The 22,070-nt window shown below is 45.8% G+C and overlaps 1 protein-coding gene and 3 pseudogenes across 1 annotated transcript; 2 read left to right on the top strand and 2 right to left on the bottom strand.

The window, feature by feature from the left end:
- Positions 1 to 8,604: 8,604 nt before the first annotated feature.
- On the bottom strand, positions 8,605 to 10,309 carry LOC123452168 (annotated as a pseudogene).
- Positions 10,310 to 12,058: 1,749 nt separating this feature from the next.
- On the top strand, positions 12,059 to 12,624 carry LOC123452169 (annotated as a pseudogene).
- A 2,001-nt stretch (positions 12,625 to 14,625) lies between these two features.
- LOC123452166 lies at positions 14,626 to 18,100 on the bottom strand. The gene is made up of 8 exons (XM_045128770.1): positions 17,832 to 18,100; positions 17,406 to 17,617; positions 16,644 to 16,808; positions 16,375 to 16,542; positions 16,072 to 16,262; positions 15,821 to 15,994; positions 15,520 to 15,717; positions 14,626 to 14,881 (listed from the first exon to the last, which is right to left on the bottom strand). The coding sequence occupies exons 1-7, from the start codon at positions 18,028 to 18,030 to the stop codon at positions 15,525 to 15,527; spliced, it is 1,302 nt and encodes a 433-aa protein (XP_044984705.1). The 5' UTR covers positions 18,031 to 18,100; the 3' UTR covers positions 14,626 to 14,881; positions 15,520 to 15,524.
- A 684-nt stretch (positions 18,101 to 18,784) lies between these two features.
- On the top strand, positions 18,785 to 20,372 carry LOC123397139 (annotated as a pseudogene).
- The last annotated feature ends 1,698 nt before the right edge of the window (positions 20,373 to 22,070 follow it).

Raw genomic sequence — 22,070 nt, forward strand, 5'->3', positions numbered from 1 at the left:
CCTTCACCTCCCCTCCTGTGATAAAAAGAAATAGACAAGAAACACATGATTTGTTTCTCGGTTAAAGTGCAAGGAACTTGCAATAGGGTCCTACTTCTTTTTTTGTGGAACGCGTTTGAAGGCGGATTCCTTTAAGAAAAGAGGCCTTGTGGTACCTCAAATATCCCTTGTAAAAACAACTTTCTTACTTTTATTCCTCAGCTCGCTTACAAAAACTACATATTTTTTGTAGATATGGACCTGGGGTTCTCGCTTCTGCGCAAGCTATTTCCGAACCTGCCAGCCTTCGGGGAGATGGGTTGGGTCATACGCGGGACCTACCCCGAGGAAGGAGGCTTGAGGCGCGCTAAATACAATTGTTTTATCAAAAAGGGGTGGAGAAGGCATTGCAATTTCCTGCTTTTATGATTGCTTCGATTCCTCTGATTCTTCTTCCGTCAGGAATTACCAATCCTTTATTGGATATGTCATCCTCTGTTTAGTAGATGTATGGTATGGTATGGTTACTAGGTAGTGTTGCTCGATACTCGAGCTTGCACCAGTATTAGCTGGCTATTCCACTATTGCCAACAGAATTCTGGCTATTGGCTTTCCAGCTTTCACCTCTCTCCAGCTTCTGGAACTGCTTAAGCGCTTAACTTCTATTAAAGTGTGGTATACATTGGATGGAATTAGAGTGGGCGTGGCTACCTCCATCGGGCAAGAATAAGAGTCGTATTTAGTTTTGTACCACCGAATAAGATAGCGAAAAAACAGATCAAGAATGGAACCTGTGGACCCTCCGACAATACGAGCCATTGTTCGCTTGGTTGCTCAACCCCTATCTCCCAGGCTACGACCCATCGCATTGCCTTCGATGAGTCTATATCGTATGGGTGTTCAAGTCTTTTGAAAAACCAGCCCATTCTAGTCTATCTGTCCCACTACCTTCAGCTTCTTAATTGGAAGTGCAAGGTGGACCCATACACAACCACCAGATCCTTTAGGTTTGTTCGGTCTATCGACAACTGATAGACACACGCCTTTGACACTTCCTCCAGGTGGAGTTGATTAACACTCTCATGGTTGGTCGATGGAAATAGCAAGACGAGACAGACATGATAATCTGATAAATATATGTGGTGATCCCTTAAGCAATATCTAAGAATTCAATGTGTCCAAGATTCAATTGATTGGTTGAAGCCAAGGTCTCGAGCTAAAATGACATGATTCGAAGCCACTTCTGACTTGGATTGATGAAACGAGAAGATTATTGGATTTGATTGTTGGTATTTCACTAGTGGAGCATCTCAGCCCGAGCCTTGAAGTTGAACATCCGGGGATATCTAAATATTGAACCAGTGATTCAAAAGAATGGCAAGTCAGCGGTTATGTGTTGACTTCAGAAACAAGAATCTTGCCACTCCAAAGGACGAGTATCCAATGCCGATAGCTGACCTACTCGTAGATTCGACAGCTTGTATTGAGCCTCTTGGATGCTCACTCAGGATATAATCAGGTGCCAATCGCCGAAGAAGATATTAACAAGAATTTAGATGCCCTGGTCCAGTTGGTGCCTATGATTTGTCGATCAATTCCTCGGATCAAGGGGCGCACCTATGATGTATAATCTTCACTACTAGTCAATCCAGGGAAATATTCCTTCTGGCCTTTTATAGATGGATACCTTTTTCTTAGAAAAAATCCCCTTTCAGGTTTAATGATCAAGCCGGAGGAAGCGAGGAAACAGAGCTAAAGGAATTTCATTGTAAAGAAAATGACTCATAAGGAGGTCAGTCATAAAATCCTTAAACACTAGATCGTGACTATATACCCGGATCTCATTCCTTGAAAGATCCCAGGTCGCTTTGCTTAATCAAAGATAAGAAATATCATAGTTGCTTACGAATGCCATCCAACGAGGTAGAACCACCTTCTAATCCTTATGGAGTTTAAGAACAATGTCCACTTGGATTTTCTATACTAGTTAGCCGTAGAAAAAGACGAAAGCGAGCCAAAACATGTAAATAAAAAAAGGAACATCCACTGCTGAAATACACTTGCATCGCCGTTAAACATGAACTCAAAAACGGCACTATAGCATTGGAACTATGGAATTTGAATGGATTGAGTACATCAAGATGAAGAAATTAACGTAATAAGCGATATTCTCAAAAGATTCGGTCATGCCAGAAACCTCAGTGTGCATGGCACTAAAAAAGGGTACAAAGAACCTAAGATGCAAGTGATGGCTGAATAGCCCGGGAAACACTAAATAAAGACAAGTGTCATCCGGACTTACTTGATTGATTGAATCGAGAGATGGAAATGCCATTGAGAGATTAGAAGGGATAGAGAAAACGTCAGATAGAGGTCGTGCTTCTGCTCAGTCCAAAAGAACAATCGGAGTGAGGGTAAGGTGGTTTATGTTAGGGCCCGAGAAAGCAACTTGACATGCCAATCCTAACAAGAATTCCACTCTTTTTGGTCATGTCAGAAACCACCTCTTGGAAAGCAGACCGAAAGCCAATCGTTTCAGAAGATGATGACCCTCTTGTGCTCTACTTCCTGCTAGTTGGTGGATGAAGAATAGGAGAGAGCTTGCTTGAGTAGAATATAACCCGCGAGAAGGATGTTGTGTAGCGCTTTATCATACAAAAGGAAAAGGCGTCACGACCGAAGATAAGGAAAGATCCCAGCTTTTCATTGCTCTGTTGTGCCACCCCTCCTTCCAGAGTCGGTTCTTATCCATAGATTTTTCAGCTAAAAGATACGGTATATATATCAATGAAATCTGGCGCCTTTGGTTCTTGGTACGACTCGTACTTGTTCACATTTATCGGTCTAGTTGGAAAAATTTCCCCTCAAAGATAAAGTTTTTCTTATATATTATGCTGCGCCTTTGCCCTTAACCTTCCTTTCTCTTCTATAAAAAGGTTGGACGTCAAATGTAACTGATGCTTATATTATAAATATGACAAGCAAGAAACCTACTATTGCCGTAAACAAAAAAACCCAAACATTAGTAACTAACAGAGCTTTCCTATTCTAACTATTTCCCTATAAACCATGATTGATATACCAATCAAAAAATACTTCTGAAACTAAACTATTCTATTGATTAATGGCCGTGCTTCTTCTTCTGTTTTTGTACGCAGAAGGATGTCTAGGAGGAACAGATCACTGAGGTTAAGGATGAGAAGGTGAAAAGTGAAGATATAGAATAGATGCCATGAACAAGTGTATCAATTCAAGCGTTAAGAGATACTATTGGGAAGATTGGGCATTGGGTTCATCTTGTTATTGACCATCCCTTTCCAACACATATCTTTTAGTATACGTCTTTTTTAGTTGCTTAAAGATTTCAGATATTGCTTTTTCTGTTATAGGAAGTGTTGCGTTCCCCTTTAGGGTGTTTGTAAGTGGCGTCACCCGATAGGGTGTGTGCCCGGAAGAGAGAAGAAGAACATGTTGCTTGCTATTTTTGGTTGAAGAGCTATTTTTTCCTATCGAACAAGAATTCCGAGGGATGTTTTTTGTTGTCGATTTGTAGCAATAGAAAGGTAATGGAAGTGATTGAAAAAGTTGGGTCATGAGAATGGAAGTTGGGTCATGTTGATACTAGATCCATGTCTTGATTATTCTACTTTTCCATTCCAATGCACAATACTATGCATTCCATTCCAAAGAGCGGTTTCGGTGGGTTGATACGATTTCCACTTTGACGGTCCTAAGTTGGCATTATTTTCAGATAACTTCCATCTCGCCATAGACGAAAAGTACCCAATTTCATGCCAAGAGACCACGTAAGGGTTGTACGACCCATCCATATGATAAAAAGACTCACAAGCCTAAGAGCAATTCCTTCCTTCCCTATCACTAATTAAGGACTGACTTGCTTCGAGAGAAAGGAAATCCGAATTCCATAGTCGTCTTCCTCACGAGCTGGAACAACTAAAGGTGTAGGCTGGAAATAGACTTTTCTCCGTTGGATTGTGCTCGAGAGAATGGAATAGTAACACGCGCTCCCGAGAGACGGCATTAGTTTATGGTTTGAAAGCACGAGTCACTCCATCCAGCTATACTTGCATTGATATAGACGATTTGAGCCTTTGAATTTACTTACTACAAAACAAGCTATGTTCTCCTATATATTTCCTTGGGCTCGCTTTACAAAAGGAAAACAAACTACTCCTCTTGATGTGGTCCGAGCGAAGTACTAATAGGCACAGAAACAACAGGAATATCTTTCATTCATTTCATCTGTATGGTATGACACGACCTCTTTTTGCTCCCCATTTCATTGGAACTGAGGCCTCTGTCTACCGGCCCGAAAGGAGAGTCTCATGCTTGTAAACTAGCATATATCTTGCACAGCATGAACATTCCTTCAGTCACAACGAGAAGCACTATCGGGATTCTGTGGCTCAAGTCTTTGAGCTTGATTGCACATAGGGTGAGAGAAATCTACCTTCTACTAAGGTGTACTGTATGTAGGGCCCTGCTAAGTCTTAAAGACCAACTTGAGGACTCAAGCCAGCCGCTGACTGACTTCTCGATGGCCCGATAAAAGCAATTAGAAAACAAATATAAGTAGTTCCACACACAGGGCTTTGTTTGAAAGACAGAGGTATGTTCACAAAGGTAGGCTAGGCGCAGCGCAATCCTTAGAAAGCGTACCTAAATTCAAAGCCCACTCTTTCCTTCAGCTTCCACCGTTGTCTTATGCGGCAAATAACCACCTAGGGAGTAGAAGTTTCTTATTGTTTTCGGTCTTTTTTCGCCTAGTTGTTTCTATTTTGATTGCATTCTATGTCAACAGTTTTTTTAGCTTTATCGATAACTATCTCCTCTTGATGGAAGAACATAAATCTCATTTGATTCGCTAGGAATAGGAAAAATTAACTCCAAAGTATCAAAGGAGACTTGGGTGGCGCCTTCTGAAGAGCCCTTCATTCTGCGACTCGGATAGGCTAGGATTCGTGTCTCAGCCGGAAGGGGTCGTAGGACTGACTCAGACAACGCATTAGAAGTACGATCTCTGATTCTATAAGCTTTGGCCTGCCTTCTTCCCTTATCTAATCTATTAGGTAATAAGAAAGTGGTGTTAATTGTCACGCTAAGGAGCTGACCAGTGACATTTCTGTCTCAATTGAAGTCAACCTTACTATACTCGCTTGTAGGAGATCATCGCTCAGAAGGGCGTTCTTTCGCTAGAAAAACAAGAGTTTGAAGATCACCCAACCCACGAAAAGGTCAGAACTCTCGATCTAGCCCCACTTTCTATAGCAATTTATCTATCTTTTTCTCGGTTAAAGTGCAAGGAACTTGCAATAGGGTCCTGCTTCTTTTTTTCTGGAATGCGTTTGAAGGCGGATTCCTTTAAGAAAAGAGGCCTTGTGGTACCTCAAATATCCCTTGTGAAAACAAGGCTTCGATAGGTAGGGTCTCAAAGAGGCCTCCCTCGTTCTTGCTCGTAAAATCAGTATCTCCTTTGGTTTTGCTTTTTTCGGCTTCCTAAATTTGAGGAAATCAAGTTGTTCGACCACAGATAGGATCGGTAACTCGGTAAAAGCCACCGTTTCTAGTGCTTTTTTGAGCAAGGAAATATTGGTTTTATTCGGAAAAGTTGTTTGGTGCAAAGCTAGGGTCAACATAAAGTTTCCGAGGTTAGGAGGAATTTCCCTGAATACCAAGATTGTATTTCCATGGTATGCATGTTTGGGTTCACATGACCCAGCCGGGGAGGCCTGATTTCATAGTCAAATGCGTGAAAAAACAGGGACTTTGGGTAGGCACGTACATGATCATACGTCTGGTCTCGTAAATCGGGCAAATAGGCTTCCTTTTTGAAGTGAAATAGCATTTTCCTTTGATCACTCATCAGTGAGTGAACAGTAGTTCATATAGGTCGGTCTATATAGTTGGTTTCTAATAATCTTGCAATACTATTCTGAACAAAACAAAGTCGATGAGGAGTGATCGAACACTTGAGGGAACGAACGAGGAAGACCGATCCTAAATAAAAAGAGTTTCCGACGTTAGGAGGAATTCCCTTTAATAGTAAAGCATGATTTCAAATGAACCTTTCGGTACCTTTGGAATGGGTACCTTGTTGATCGGTACCTCAGGAATCGGTACCTGGAATTAGCGCCCCCCGGAGACCGGACTCGACGGGGGTAAGATTCATAACAATTGTCCTTCCTCTGTTGTAAAGGGGTCACCCTTAGAGGTGGGCTCTCTTTACGCATCAGGCTTGTTATTGCATGTTTAACTCCCTTGCAATATCCTTATTGCTCAGTTGTTAAACAGAACAATCTAATTACCTATCCCTTCTATTCCCGGCCATCGTATGGACGAGGGCTCCTCTCCCTCTGCTCTGCTTCCCGGAAAGGTATAGACTTACTGAAATTTCGAATGAAATTTGCTTGGGCTTCCCTTATTCTCTCTTTTCAGTCCTTTTATTTCATTTCCTTCATCCTAAATGGAGAGGAATCTTGTTGAAGGAAAGGAACGGGGGTAGATCAATCCTCAGATCGTAGGAGAACAGTACCCCGAATCAGCTCCAGTCAGGAAAGCCAGGGCTCTGAGCTCTTATCCCTTCATGGGTAAGAGTGAAAGCCCGCAGTCCTGGGTTCTAGGCTGCTTCAGTAGAGTCAGCAGCCGTAAGCCCAGGATGTTAATGAGAGTGTTGGTGTGGCCCGTCGACCGAGGGATAATTAGTTGGTATGGCCCAGCGCATACTATTACCACTGGAATAGGAGAGTGATGGCGCGGCGCGTAGTAAGGACCCTAGCTAGTTTGGTGCGTGGCCAGGTGAGAGGTTGTATAATGAGAGCTGACACGAGTGGGGCGTTCAAGACTAAGGAAAGCAATCGTGGTACGATTCTATCAATGCTTTTAGTGTGCTAGAACCCGAGTTAGGGTAGGTCGGCGATAGATTGTACACAAAGACTACCTAAGCCAGTCCTAGCACTAAGAATTGATTGAGCAAAAGAAGTTTTGTAAGCAGGAGTAAGCGCATTCCCTTTTGAATCAATAAGGTATTGACTGGTTGTTTTCACCTTTCGAACGAAGGCCACTACTCTTTGGAAAAGGTCCACGAGTCGAATCAGTAAGATTTCATCAAGAAGATTTATCACCACAGTGGCGTGCTATTTCATTGTTTTGTTATCTAGACGGGCTAGAGAAGAGCTATCGCCATCATCAAACAAAGAAGCCAAGGACTGGTCAAAAGAGAGGAGGGACCACATTCTCGAAACCGCTCATGGAAAATGCCCCACCTCTATCAAATTGGTATTCATCTCGAAGGAAAATAAGAGAGTTTTGTTTTGCCACAATGAGTAAACAACAAGTTTGATTTTGAAAAAGCCCATTCCTTTTTGGGATAGTTTGCCAAGGAAAGTCGTACGAAGGCAAAGCGGACAACGGGAAAAGGTACCTTTAAAACTCGTTTCAGTACCAATACTCCCGCCTTCAAGGGCATATGAAGGAGCTCCTATTGCTTATGAAAGTACAGCAGAAATAAATTCTTTGGGTAGATGAGGTCACTGAAGGAGCTCCTATTGCTTATGAAAGTACAGCAGAAATAAATTCTTTGGGTAGATGAGGTCACTGATTAGCCCGCTGAGCTGCTCTGTCAAATCTGTTATGACAATTGTTTGGTAAGCAGGGATTCGAATCAAACAATAAATACCAACTCTAAGTGTGATGGATAGTACTTGGTGCCTAATTTCATGGTATCTTTCTTGGCGCCTACCACATCAGTCTTGCCCCTCCTTCTTTTGGGAGGAAATCAAATGAGTAAAGGATTGTGCCGACTCCCCTCAAGGAACCACTCACTACTCAACTTGAAACCACGGACCTACCTCCTGCTTTTGACTTTCTTCTTTGTCCCAATTCATATCGAGCATGTCTTTCTCCATCTATAGATGGAGAGAATATAGGATAGGGACTCTCAAAGCAAATAGGATTCTGTATCTAATACTAATAGGTACTGACCGCATTCAAGATTGACTTGACCTCTTATTTTGGATAGGCAGAAATGCTTACGCTCTAGGGGTTTAAAAGGCCCACTACAGATCTCCCCAGTGTGATTTGAGGTCTTTTTGTTCACACACTACAGGTGGGATATGTCCAAAAATCTTTCCTACTTATAAAGGTTTGAGTTTCTTTATCGTATCTCTTTCACACCATTCTATTTGCCGCTGCTCTTACCCAATCCTATACAAAGCGTGTCATTGCTGAGTGTTGTCATTCACCCATTTAAAGACGTGTCTCTACAGTGTAAGGTATGTTCATACCAAAGATTCCAGCAACCAATGAGTAAAGTGACAGGCAGACAGTCCCAGGACTAAGAATAGCTCTGGCTGCAACAAGCAAAGGGAAATTAAGCTTTGTTCTACCAGAATGTTTAAATGTAATGAGCCAACTAACTTGACGCATTCATCCAAATCAGACAAGCATGCGGAGATTCTTTACTAGACATGGATACCCATTAAGAATGTATTCATTACAATCACAAGGTTATCTAAAATGAATTTATGCACAAGTGCTGGCAACTGCCATCTTAGCATGTAAACAGCTGAACCTTTTTTACTTTCGGAAGTACTGTTGTTTTATCAATTTAATGAAAATGGGGACTATTTGATCCTTAATTTGAAAACAAAGAACTACAGATATAAGACAGAGCAATACAGCTGCTGGTTGCAAATCTGCAACAAAGAGAAAATGGGATCCTAATCTTGCATGAAAATACTTGAGGCCAAACTCCACAACCTTCATAAGATCACTACCTTAGCAGCCAGTACTATGTCAGAAATCATCACTACAAATCATTGCCGTACAAAAAATTGCAAGCCCGACACGGCCAATGATTTTTCACTGGATCCCAACCTAGCCCATATGGTTCTTGCTTTCCACATAGCTAGTCATCGCATCCTGGTGAGAACAGGACTACACATAAAACTACTAGTACCACTGTACTAGTATTAGATTGCATGCAGGCTAGTTAGTAAGTTTCTTGACGGATGGTTGCAAATGACATGCATGATTGAAACCTCATGTTCATGGCCTAGATTTTCTTTTCCCAAATAGACTAGGAGCAACCTGGGACTTGAGGAGATCCTTAATAACACCGGGGCAGCTCTTGGTTAAAAACTCGAAACCTTCAGAGTTCAGACTCAATGGCTGCATCCAGATTGTTGGGCGAGCTGAGGAACACCAAGCATGCCGCCTTAAGCTCATGGCAGTGGTGCTGCTCCGCCAAGGCCAAGATAGTCGCCACGGAGCTCGTATCGATGCAATTGCATAACTTATCTTCGCAGATCAGCTTCAGCCTCTCCAAAGCATACCTGTCTGTTGCAACAAGCAAATGCTGAGCCATGGCAGATTCCTCATGTTTATCCATAGCAGGCAGTGCATCCGTGTAAATAAAAGTAAGCAGAGCGTTGAACACTTGTGCCTTAATGTCATCTATGTGTATGGCCCCAGTAGTGGTTCCCTCCTTCATCGGCCCAAAGAGCTCTGCTTTGAAGACCGGAGACCGTGTCGCAAGGACCAATCGGTGCGCCGAGAATGTCTCCCCACCGACAACAAATTCAACATCAACGCCGGCCTTGCTCAATAGGAGATCCCCGAAATGCCGGTGAATGTCAGACGGTGGCACCAGGACGGACGGTTTCTTCTGCGCGTGGCACTGGTTCATGATAGTGACATCGACCTTGATAGTGAAGGAATCGTCTTTGAGATGCCCTGATTCCTCCAATTCTACCCTTTCCACAAATCTAGCAAATCCCTGACATTTAACCACGGAAAAGTCTATGGTGTTGCAGATCCGGGTATAAGACGACACTGGCTTCCCATGCTGATCGAGTAAGCTCAACTTGAATTTTGCATTCACAGCCTCGCCCTTGGCGACGGTAGCATCGAGTTTGAGAAACAAGGATATGAAATCGATGTGCTCCGGCATCCACCCATTGGGATAGTAACGAACATGCCATGTGCGGCCTCCCACCTGGAACGAGCAAGAGTTGACCCGCTTACCATTGGGGACCTCCTTGGTGCCCGAGTAGCCGACGATCTTCAGCAAGTGGTAGCCGCTCACGACCCCGGATATGATGGAGGATGCGGATCCGGGGGCGAGGCCGTCGCCGCCGACATGCGAGTAGGTCGGCATGATGTATAGCGTGGTCAGTTAGGACGGTCACTGACCGGGATCGGAGGGGCGGCGGCGGCTCGGGTGAGAGGAGAGGGGAGGGGATGGCGGCGAGGGTTTGGTTCCGCTGGTCGTAGCCCAATAGTTGGTGTCCGATGGAGATCTCCTAAGAGCAACTCTACCACACCCCCCAAAACATGGTTGACCCGTAAAAATTCCGACGAATATGCGGGCTCGGTTTAATTTTTGCCGGAACAGAACCCGCATACTCGTTCGGTCCGTAAAAAAAATTGCCGCGGCCTGCAAACAGCACGCCCCGACCGCTATATCTACGGTTCCGCGGCTCGTTTGCGGGTCGAAATCCTATCCCCCGCCGTCGTCGAGCCCCCACGATTCCCCACCCACGGAGCGCGAGCCGTCGGCGACCACCTCCCCCGCCACCGAGCCCCCGCGATTCCCCACCCCCGGAGCGCGAGCCGCCGACGACCACCTGCCCCGCCTCCAGCCGCCATGTGGGGCCGCATGTGGAGCTCCGGAAGCGGCTCCGACAGCAGATCCGACGAAGGAAGCAACCCGGAGCGCGAGCGATGCGTCCGCTCGGACGCCGCGAGGAAGCACGGGGCCCGAAGGTGGACCAACCGCGGCATGTCGCCGCCGACGAGCTTCCGGCGAAGCGAGACGGAGGAGTACGACCGACGACGCGCGTCCTTCTCCTCCGCGAGATGTTCGTACGCCGGGAGCTCCTCCTCCTCCTCCGGCGCGGGCCTTCTCCCCGTGAAGAGGGAGTGGTCAGAGGACGAGGAGGAGCCGGACGAGTTCGACTTCGTCCCCGTCAAGGAGGAGCCCGAGGAGCCTGCTTCGCTCGGCCGCCGCAGAGTCGTCGGGCCGGAAGACTACGTCGCCGACGTCGACGCCGTTGCGGCCGCCATCGCCGAGCGGAGCGTGCGCGAGGAGGCGGAGCGCCGACGTCACGTCGAGGAGCTCGAATACCTCGAGTGGCGGCAGGCGGCCGCCGCCAACCTCGCCGCCAAGGAGAAGTACGGGGAGTGGCGCCGCATCCGCAAGGAGCAGAAGGCGAAGTACATCGACCTCTGCAGCTCCGGAAAGGAGGATTGAGCGTCCTTCTCCTCCACGACGTCGTCTATTTGCCGCGACCTCGTCGCCGTCAGATCCGACCCCCTCTAGTACTAGTATTAACGTAGTATGTAGTATGAACTCTGTTTGTAGTGTGTTGATCATGATCTATGTTCTTCCGCGAAAGTGTTTTTTCAAATTATGCAGTTTTAGATACGGTTTCTGTTCGACCGCGCTAGTTTTCGACCCGCAAACGCGATCTTCGTGAAACCGCAAACGCGTTTTGCGGGTCAATTTTTTGCGGGGTCTGCTAGAGTTGTTGTAAGAGCATCTCCAATAGATGGTCCAAATGTAAAAGAACTAACTTTTAGACCGTCTGAGGCCAAAAACGCAGCTTCAACAGACGGTCCATATGTAAAAAAATTAGACTGCGGCCTCCTCGTGATGTAAAATGCAACACCTCACGGTGCAAATTTACATCACGAGATGCATCTGGTCCAAAACCAGCCGCCGCCCGCAAACGCCCAACCGCCACTTCATTTCCTTTCCCGCCCTCTCGCTCGCGACCTCCCGCCCGTCCGCCACCGCCCCGCCGCCCTGCCGCACGCCGACCGCATCAGATCCGGCCCCGCCCCGCCCCGCCGCTGTTTCCACGTCGTCCCGCCACCCGCCTGGCCCCGTGCGTCGCCGCCCCGTCTGCCCCGCCCCATCCGTCCGCCGCAACTCCGCCCGGCCCCGGCCCGCCTGCCGTAGCTCCGACCCGCCCCGTGCGTCGTCGCCCCGTCCGCCCCGCCCGGCTCCATCCGCCATCGCTCCGGCCGCACGCCGCCGCCGCTCCACCGCTCTCCGATGGCGTCGAAGAAGACGCCGAAGGGCAAGTCGGGCTTCTTCGGCGTGAGGCAAAAGCCCTCCGGTAACTGGGGAGTGGAGTTCTCCGATGCTGGGAGCCATTGGTGGATCGGCACGTACCCCTCCGCCCACGAGGCCGCGCGTGCCTACGACGTGGCGGTGTGGCATGCCGACAGGCCTGGGAGCACCTCAACTTCCCAGAGATTGAGAGTCGGGTGGAAGCGGAGATGCTTGTGCCGCGGGGCGTCAAGATGAAGGAGATCACGACGAAGAGGAAGACGATGAAGAAGCCGTCGGTTGTCGTCAATGCCGGCGAGACCGACGAGGAGGCGATGGCGAGGTTTGCTCGGGAGCATCCGGAGTACGTCCAGGCCGAGCTGGAGCACTACTAGAAGCGTGAGGCGGAACAGAAGAAGAAGAAGGACGAGGCCGGTCCCTCGACGGTGATCCCCATCGAGTCCTCTTTCGAGGAGGACTGGGCAGACTTCTCGGAGGAGGAGGGGTGCGACGACCCGGAGAAGGAGGAGTTCTCGGAGCAGTTTCGTAGCTCTGACGATGAGGAGTAGTTTATCTAGTAGTTTGAAGTAGTAGTTGAAATTCATGTATGAAATTATGTTGAATTTGATGTTTGAACTATGTTGAATGGACTAGTAGTTTGTCGTTTTAAGAAATTTTACATCTTCATTTTGGACCATCTATTGGAGTTGCTCTTTTGGACCATCAATTTAGATCATCCGTTGGAGTTGAGCTTTTTTCGAAGCTCCAAAACGCATTTTTTGGCGGTCCAAAGTTTATATCTTCGGTTTAGGACCGCCAAATTTTAGACCATCTATTGAAGATGCTCTAAACATTATACAACATTATATTGTTTTATTTACGGCGGCTGCTACAGATCAGTCGGATGATTTCTAGAGAAGTTATCCGTTTGTTTAACCGTCCGATCAGCTAGTTGAAGTCGTTGGATCATAATAGGTAGCAGCGAGCACAAGAACTGCAACGCAACAACATTGCAGCCCTGCGCGGAACTTCAACGCAGCACTCACGGTGTCCAATAAGCTCCATTGAAACCCGACGAAGCCCTAACACAACATAGCAGCCCTGACGGAGCTTCAATGCAGCACCGACGTTCCGACGAAGCTCCACTGCAACTCCGCCCGAGCTCCATTGCAGCTTCGACGAAGCTCCCGACAGCTCCGTCAAAGCTCCGTTGAAACTCCGGCCGAGCTCCAACGCAACATTGACGCTCCGATACAACTCCACTGTAACTCCGGACAAGCTCCATTGCATCTCCGATGGTAGCGTCTGCTTCACGACAGTGTCGCCATCTTCCACTTGTCGCGTCGCGGTGAGCACCCCCCCTCCGCTTCATTGCAGCGTCACCGACAGCAGCAAGGAGATGGAGACGTTCCAATGCCACGGGACACGCTGCATCGGCGTGCTCTACTATCGCGCCATCGAATATGCTGCATCAGCGCACTCTACTAACAACGGGAGCTCCCTCTAGCACCGCCGCGCTCACAAACACCGGCTGCTGCAAGCCAACACAGAGCAGGTTAATACAGATGCTGCAGTTCGCCGACGCAGGGAGCTGCAGGTTGAATCAGGTTTGCTACAAATTGTCGGCCGCTGGAACATTACAAGCCGCCCACAGCTGCTCCGACGAGGGCTGATAGCATGCAAAAGATGGTTAGCTGTGTGGCAGAACTAGAAAATGGAAGAGGAATAGCGATCTCACTGGATAGAAGAGAAGGAATGAGCGGCTCGCGTTGACGCTAAGGATAAGGATAAGGGAAGCAGCGACGCGGTGCGTGGCCCTAGGAGGACGCATGTCACGCGGGAAAGACGACTTATTTCCTTCAGATATCATCCAGTTGTTTTAAACATTTTCCTTTTGTTTCACATTTTTTCGGCCCGTTCTTGTCTTGTTTTTATCATTTTCGTTTTCGTTCTCCCTTTTTTCAAATGCATGAACATTTTCTCAATTTGTGAACTTTTAAAATTGGCTATTTTTTTATGAAATTTTGTTCATTTTAATTTTTTTCAAATTCATGAATTTTTATGTATTTTATATTATTTGAACTTTTCTCAATTCCAAAAACTATTTTGAAACTAACCAAAAAAAATCAGATTCGTGGAGAAATTTTGTAAACTTATTTTAAATAAAAAGGTCTTTCATTTCTTTTTTCATTTAATTTTTATGAACTGTGTTTTTATGTTCTTTCTTTATTCTTTATGAAAATGCTTGAACTATTTCAAATTTTGACAACTTTTAAAATGTATGAACTTTCTTCAAATTCATGAAGTGTTTTTTGAACTTGTAAACATTTTTTTTGTGAATTTGTGATCTTTTTTTTCATGAAATTGTATTAACTTTTTCGGAGGTGCTTAGAAAATCTGGTTCAGGATTTGTAGAAGCAGAACAGAACATGCTCTCTCTCTCTGCAGGGCCAGAGAGTTGTCGAGTTGAGGATTTGAATTCTGGAGAGTCGGCTGAGTACAATTTAAAATCTCAATGGTCGATGAAAATTTGGCATTCTGTAGAGAATGTTGTCTCCCAGCAACAACAATTTCGGAACGGAGGGAGTAATTCATAACTCCAGTTCCAAGGGTGGACCGCTAATATTACCCAGATTTGATTACAAACCAAGCAGGTTCAATATGGTTCATCGCATCAATCCAACATACTGAAGGAAACAGAGTAGTACGGTTGGTAAGAACAATCTCACAACTATAAGACCATCTCAACTAATTTCCACCACAACCATCAGCCCACGTCAAGTTAGCCATCCTCTTCCACTTCTCTCCCTTCTCTGGTTTGGCCGGCTGCACAAGTTGATACCATTAGCATGTCAACAAGTTGTGGGAAAGCACAGAAAAACTACAAACGTTTTGATAGTTGTGCTGAGGGAGAAAATTTGCATATGGCATTAATAAAGTGTCCTAAAATTTGTTACTGTGGGAGAAAATACAATCCTCTGGCCAAGTCATCAATATATTATTGCACACAAAATCTACCAAAGAGCGGCGCTCATTTAAAGGAAGTCAAATTGGCACAAAAAACAATTCTTATCTACTATTCCACTAACCTACTATATTTACATCTTTAGGCAGAGCAATTACTAAGTCTTTTTGAACCCCGACAAGGACAAGATGAATGAAGAATATATACAATCCTTTATCAAAATGTGCTAACAGGCAACAACGTTAGCAAGCCTTTATCAATGAAGAATATATACAAACCTTTATCAAAATCTGTTTCACCTAATATAACAAACTATGCATGTTAGTGAACTCATAACGAGAAACACGAGCGAACTCATAACGAGAAACACGAGACAGTAAATTTGAGTGGGTCATTCAATACATTATACTGTCTTCAGAATGACAGCATCCCAGAGGAGAAAATTATCAAGCATCAGAACAGCAACGGGCTGGCATAAAGCCAAACAAGTTATACTTACAGTTATTATGCAGCTTCCTTGTAAGCTTCTTCTTCGGTCTCGTTTTTCCACACGTATTCTTCCCCGGTCTTCTGATTCACATTCTCCATGTTTTCCTTAGCATCATTCCTTTCTGTGCACCCATTACTTCTTAGTGTCCTCTTATTATCTTCCTTGCCACTAGATGCAGTACAAGTCAAGTCCCGAAGAGCTCTGATCCTGTTTATGGTAACACAACACGATATATAGCTATTACATAGACAGGATGCATCTCCAAGACCCTAAACAAGAACAAATAAGATACGCTCTTCTATGTACCTACCCTGTAGATTTCTCTACTCCAGCAGCAGCAGAAGTAACAATGTTGTTCCCATTACAACTCTCCATGTTCTCCTTATCATCATTCCATTCTGCGTAACCATTACTTCCTAGCTCCCTCTTGCGATCTTCCTTGCCATTAGATGCAGTATAGGTCAAATTCCCAACAGTGCTGATCCTGCTTATAGCAAAACAACATGATACATTACTATTACATATACAGGAACAAATAATATGCTCTTGCATAGACCATACCTAGTAGATATATCTGCTCCATCAGCAGCAGCAGTAGCAGCAATGTTGTTCTTCCCATTAGCACCAAAAGCTTCAGTGTGCATGTCCTGCAGAATGCAACAGGCTTCCTCCCGAATGGAAACAGACGTTGCTTCGTCAAAGCTTATACCGCTCAGATTCTCACGTAACAGCTTGGCTTCCTTTGCAGCGCCCTGCTTGAACCATCGTTTTAGCAGTAAATTTCATGCAATGTGTACAGATCTATCTATGAAAAACAGTGAAGCTAGAAAGGTCAGCATTTGGGCGAGCCAGACACTTTCTTACCACCATGGCGGCACCAGCAGCGGCAGCAATGGATCCAGACCCTTTGTACAACATAAGACTGATAGCATGCTCTCTGATCTGATTGCAGAGCATGCAAGTCATGTTACCAGAGTTGTATCTCCCGCACATAGCCCTCTCGCACATCAACTCAGCCTCTTTGCAGATACACTTGAAGCCAACAATTTTAATTTGTAGTTAGTGCAAAGAAAGCTACTACTACTTAGTAAATGGAACAACGGCTGATACAGATTAAGTAGGCATGCACATACCACCAAAGCAGCGGCGGCAGCATATGCACCAGCATATTCACACACTCCATCGACTATGTCCTGCGCATGCTGCTTGATTTTGTGGCTCAGGGCAGTCTCAGTGTCAGTTAATTTTATCTTGTTCCTCTTACACAGACTAATGAACTTGGCCTCCATCTCCAGACACTTACAACCATCGTTTTGCAATTGATATAAGCAAGTAGATTAGCAAGCAATTAAAAAATAGATGAACATTCAATCAAGCTAGAAATGAAGCAGGACAAAAATGCATTCAGTTATTCCAGAAACTGAAGAAGAACCGGTTTATGAGTAGTTTGTATTATGGAGACCAAACAACATCTACACACTACATTGAAGAAATTGATAGGCTAGAAATTCTTTCTACTCTAGGTGGCTGCCTAGTAGGATGCTTTTGGGAACTCTATAGATTGAGTGGTGAGTCAGAGTATTAACAAATAAACTGATCATGCAAAAGAAGAGTCAACCAATTTATCATCAGTAGCGCACATGAAAGTATGAAACACAATAATATGAGCAATATTAAAGATACGCTACAATCCATAAACAGATGGGGAATAGGCTATGTTTGGGAACCTGGATAATATGAGCAATATTAAAGATACACTACAATCCATAAACAGATGGGGAATAGGCTATCCTTGGGAACCTGAATACTATGGCACACCACAGTTGTCAAAACCTTTCCTGATACATGGGTCAAACATCTACCAAATGCAGGCAGGAGGTTTCCAAGTAAATTACCTTGCGGGCGAGAGGAATGAGACGGCCATTCTCATTTGTCCATGCAGATCGGACAACAAACTTGTGCCCAGTAGAGGCAGAGTCATCAACAGATTCAGGAGGATTGCGGAGGTAGTACTCGCAGAGGTACTCCCGGTAGAGGGGCCTGTCCGAATCGAGGCCCTGATAGATCGGCAGTAGCCTCCACCATCCCCATGCCTTCTCCATTTGATCTATCCATCGCAACCAAGTAGGCAGAAGAAGCAGATGAGCACAACAACATATATACGAATTCAGTTGTTCATTAGGATGAAATGGACGGCTACTCAACGTACGATAGATGAGATTTAGAGAACAAATTGGCCATCATCAACAGCAACTCTATCCAGTGAATCAAAGCACCAAATCATGATAGATTTCCACAGCGGAGAAAATCGATCAGCATACCTGGGTACCTGATGATCTTTGCCGAAGGTACCGACATATTTGTAAGAGTCAAATTACCCTCCACTTGCATCAGAAAAGCCCACCACTTGATGCGCATCCTAGCATCGCCGGGGGGGTAGTCGATGCCGTTGGCGGCCAGCACCTCAGGGTCGTAGCGGTGGAACAACTCGTCGTCGTCGTCCATCCTGAAGTTCGCCATCAAGGAAGTCTCGGCACTACTCAGATGCTCTCTGTACGAGGGTTCGGGAGGGGACGGCACGGGATTTAGGGTTTGTACATGGGCAATGGATGACTGGACGGAGAGGGGGCTCTTTTAGAGCATCTCCAACACGCGTCCAAAAAATGTTCCGCGCGTCAGAAGATTCGTTATTTGAGCGCCGGACAGCTTCAATAGACGCTGCAAAACAATGCGTGCGCTAAAAACTCACAACATATTTGGTGCGTCGGCTTCTGCGCGCAACAAACTCTGTGTTGCTGCCGGTTGGGTCGCTGGATTGAACGCCCCACTAACGCGCGCCCGTTGAAGAAACTCCGGTTTCCGTATTTTAAAAGTGCTGATGTAACGTGCTAAAAAATTTATTGAACGCGATATTTTTATATTGCTATTAAAGATGCTTTAAAAGGGCGAGACCTCCCCACACGTTTTGTTTTCGGAGACAAGCGAAATCCCCACTCCCGTGGCTTCAATAATATTTAGAGCAATACAATAAGCAGCTCCATGCCATTAAAATTATAGCTGAAAAAAAAAGAATCTATACTACTAATAAAAGATCAAACCTAAACTTCACTAGGTACACACATCTATTACTCCCACAAAAACAAACACCAATCACCACCACACAATTAGACAACAAATAAAAATCTAACGGCCTTCCACCATCCACGCAGAACCACCGTGTGCATTTACCAATTAAAGTAAGGCTGACCGTGCTCCACCTCCTCCTCAAAGAAAAATGAACGCCTGGTCAATTAGGAAACTGTAATCACGAGTGCCTATCTAATCCCACAAAATCAACCTCCTCCTCCCCCTCCCCGTCCGCCCCTCCTCCCCCTCCCCGTCCGCCTCCTCCTCCTCCCCCTCCCCTGGCCTGCAGCGTCCCCGCCGTTGCCGGCCCACCGCCCCACCCCGCTGTTCCAACGTTGCCCAGCATCCCCGCCGCCGCCGGCCCCTGCGCCCGCCCCGCGCATTGCCCAGCATCCCCGCCGCCGCCGGCCCGTGCGCCCGCCCCGCGCATCCATCCCCGCCGCCGCCGGGCCCTGCGCCCGCCCCGCGCATCCATCCCCGCCGCCGCCGGCCCCTGCGCCCGCCCCGCGCATCCATCGCCTCCGTCGTCGGCGGATTGGCAAGCAGGGTGAACTGAGTCCAACTCTAGGTGAAAGTAGGCGAGGCGGAGGTGCAGGGCCTAGCCGACCGGGGCCGAAGGAGGCGAGGCGGAGGTGCGGGGAGCCGTCCAAGGAATAAGCATGCGACACAAGGCGGAGGTGGAACGAGCCGGCAGGCAGCTTGGACGCGCCCGACGGAGCCATGCCAGCTGGGAGCTTGGGCAACGCAGGTGCTGCTCCGGCTCGACGCGCCGGAGATATGCCGCCTCGCGCGGCTCAACCACGCGTTCCGCGGCGCCGCGGGGGGCAGACTTCGTGTGGGAGGCCAAGCTGTCGGAGAACTACCGCCACCTCATCGGTACGTAGAGGGCGAGGGCGAGGAGGGCAGGCGCCGGCGCCACCGGGCCGGCACCAAGGAGATCTACGCGAGGCTCTCCAGGCCTGTCTCTTTCGACGACGGCACCAAGGTCAGATATTCTTCTACATAAATATAGGTCCCTTTCATGTGCTTGTCTTTGAATTTTTTTGGCAACGCAAACAAGACCCCTCACGAGCTTGTCTATATGATTTTGGCCAATTAGTTTTGTGCTTGAATCATTGTTATTTACCGAGTCTGATATCTTAATCCACATATCTGTTTATCCTAGCCAAATATTGACATCTGAGTCGTTTCACAGTTAATTAGTGCAACAATACGTCACAAATTGGAGCCTGAATGCCTGATTTAATTATTCTCTGAAATTTGAAACAATTTCAGCACCGAAAACTATCTTGGTTCCCTTTTTTATCTTCAGGGGCTAGGACTATTTTTAGTACTAAATGGCTTATATTTTGTGTGCTTTGTAATTACAGGAATTTTGGCTAGAGAAGAGCAAAGGTAGGGTTTGTATGGCGCTATCCTCCAAAGCTCTGGTCATAACTGCCATCGATGACAGGAGATATTGGACGCACATGCCGACCACAGAATCAATCTCAAGCTCAGTCTTTTCAAGCTCCCTGGCTATGTTTTCTTTCAGTAGCAACAACTTACTACTATTGGTCAGTCTTCTCGAATCCCCAGAACAAGAATCTTCATGTTGCAGTGGTTCAGTAAGGACATTGGCAAGGGAGCCAATGCGATCACCGTCAAGTTGACCTAACTTAATGGGGATTTCATCGTTGTAAGCCTGGACCTCTGCCCCAGGGATATCTTTATTGGACACTGTGACTGTATTTCCCGTCAGTTCACAGGATTTATCTTCAGGCACTGCAGTTAAACGTGAAGGTAGCAGTCAGTTTTCAAGACATTTGATGTGCAGGGTCTCTCCTGGCTCACTTCCATTAATAAACATGAAAAAAGTATCCTGACGGTAGCATGACAAAATGAAGATGTCGAGGACCAGCAGGATTAATGTCTATTAGGGGATGGAACGGACACTGTTTACATCCACATCCCCGATTGATTCATGGAATGGCGCCATGCTTCCTATCCTTACTGAGAAAGTTGTCGTGAGTTCTGCTTACCAAACTTGCACTGATGAGATCCGATCTTATGTGATGTTCTTTATTTTAAATTCACTGATTTCAATTTTAATGAACTAAATCTACTTGTGTCAATAGTAGTCCATTTAAACATTAAAAAAATGTATTCCAAGGGTCCATGATATGTTCCATCCTTAATCTATTCTTACAAGTTACAATCTAGAAGGTCCTTAGTCCGGTGATCTGTATATGAATATGTTAAATTATTTATGTAATTTCACTGATAGGCAAGCCTTGTTCTTGGATCAATGGACAAAAAGGCACACTTAAGGGCATCATTTGAAATTGTTGCATAATTGTTTAGATTCAACAAGTTTCGGCTTGACTCCACATTAATCTCAGGTTCTATATTTCCTTTGATAGGTTTAGTATCCTCCTTTGAAGATATTGGCAGAGATGATGGCATGGAATTTGTGCGGTCTGTGTAGTTGCCAAGCTCTTCCGGTTGCTTGGGTTTAATTTGGTTCCCCCTGTTTTCTATCAAGGAAGGTGACGACCTCTCCCCCCCTATGTTCAAGTTATTCATTAGAGAATAAATCTGGGAGCAGAATCATATGTGTAAGTATTTCATATTTCATTAGGGAAAATATACTGCTTGTACTCTGGCATGTTTGTAGGCACGTATCTAAAGACTTGACCCTTTTGATAGATGTAATGAGAGGAGAATCACCCTGATGTATATATATTTCCAGAGCCGGGTGTTACTGCCATATCGCCGACCCGCACCTGACATTGCAAAGGTGAGTGCGTAATGTCAAATGAACTTTCAGATCACATGCCCTCTTTGTTGTATACACTGCAGCTTACATGTATGGATTCCCGCTGCCAGTTCGGTTCCTCATCTTTGTTGCCAGCTTATTAGCCATTTCTTCAATATCAGGTACGAGCTTTAAGGCGTGATAATTAACTCTACATCTTAGTCGGTTAATCTCCGTCGGAACATTGTCATACCTGAAGTTGAAGGTTTGCACTATATATATTTCTGCTGCTTCATGCACATTAGAGATTTTGTAGTGGAATTTGAGAATAACAGAACCAGAGATGATAATTTTGTGGTTAGCGAAACTCAGTGTATGTTTTCATCTGCTATGATATGATGGTGATTGATCATTGTATGTACTGAGGCTTTCTCACTACAGGTTCAAGTCCGTCGTCCGGATGGTACAACTATCCATGCGTTTTTGGGGTTATGGGATGAAAAAATGGAAATTGCTATTGTCACGGCATTCAATAGACGATATGTCTACCCTGTGGATACATGTGACACTCTAGATTTGACCGAGACACAGATAAGTTTAACCTGTTTGCTGATGGCTGTGACTTCACGGCACTTTGATGAGCATAAAACACAATGATCCTCATTTCAAAAAACACTCGTAACAATCCTAAGATTAT

This window comes from Hordeum vulgare, chromosome 5H (assembly GCF_904849725.1).
Source record: "Hordeum vulgare subsp. vulgare chromosome 5H, MorexV3_pseudomolecules_assembly, whole genome shotgun sequence".
Classification (NCBI taxonomy): Eukaryota; Viridiplantae; Streptophyta; class Magnoliopsida; order Poales; family Poaceae; genus Hordeum; species Hordeum vulgare.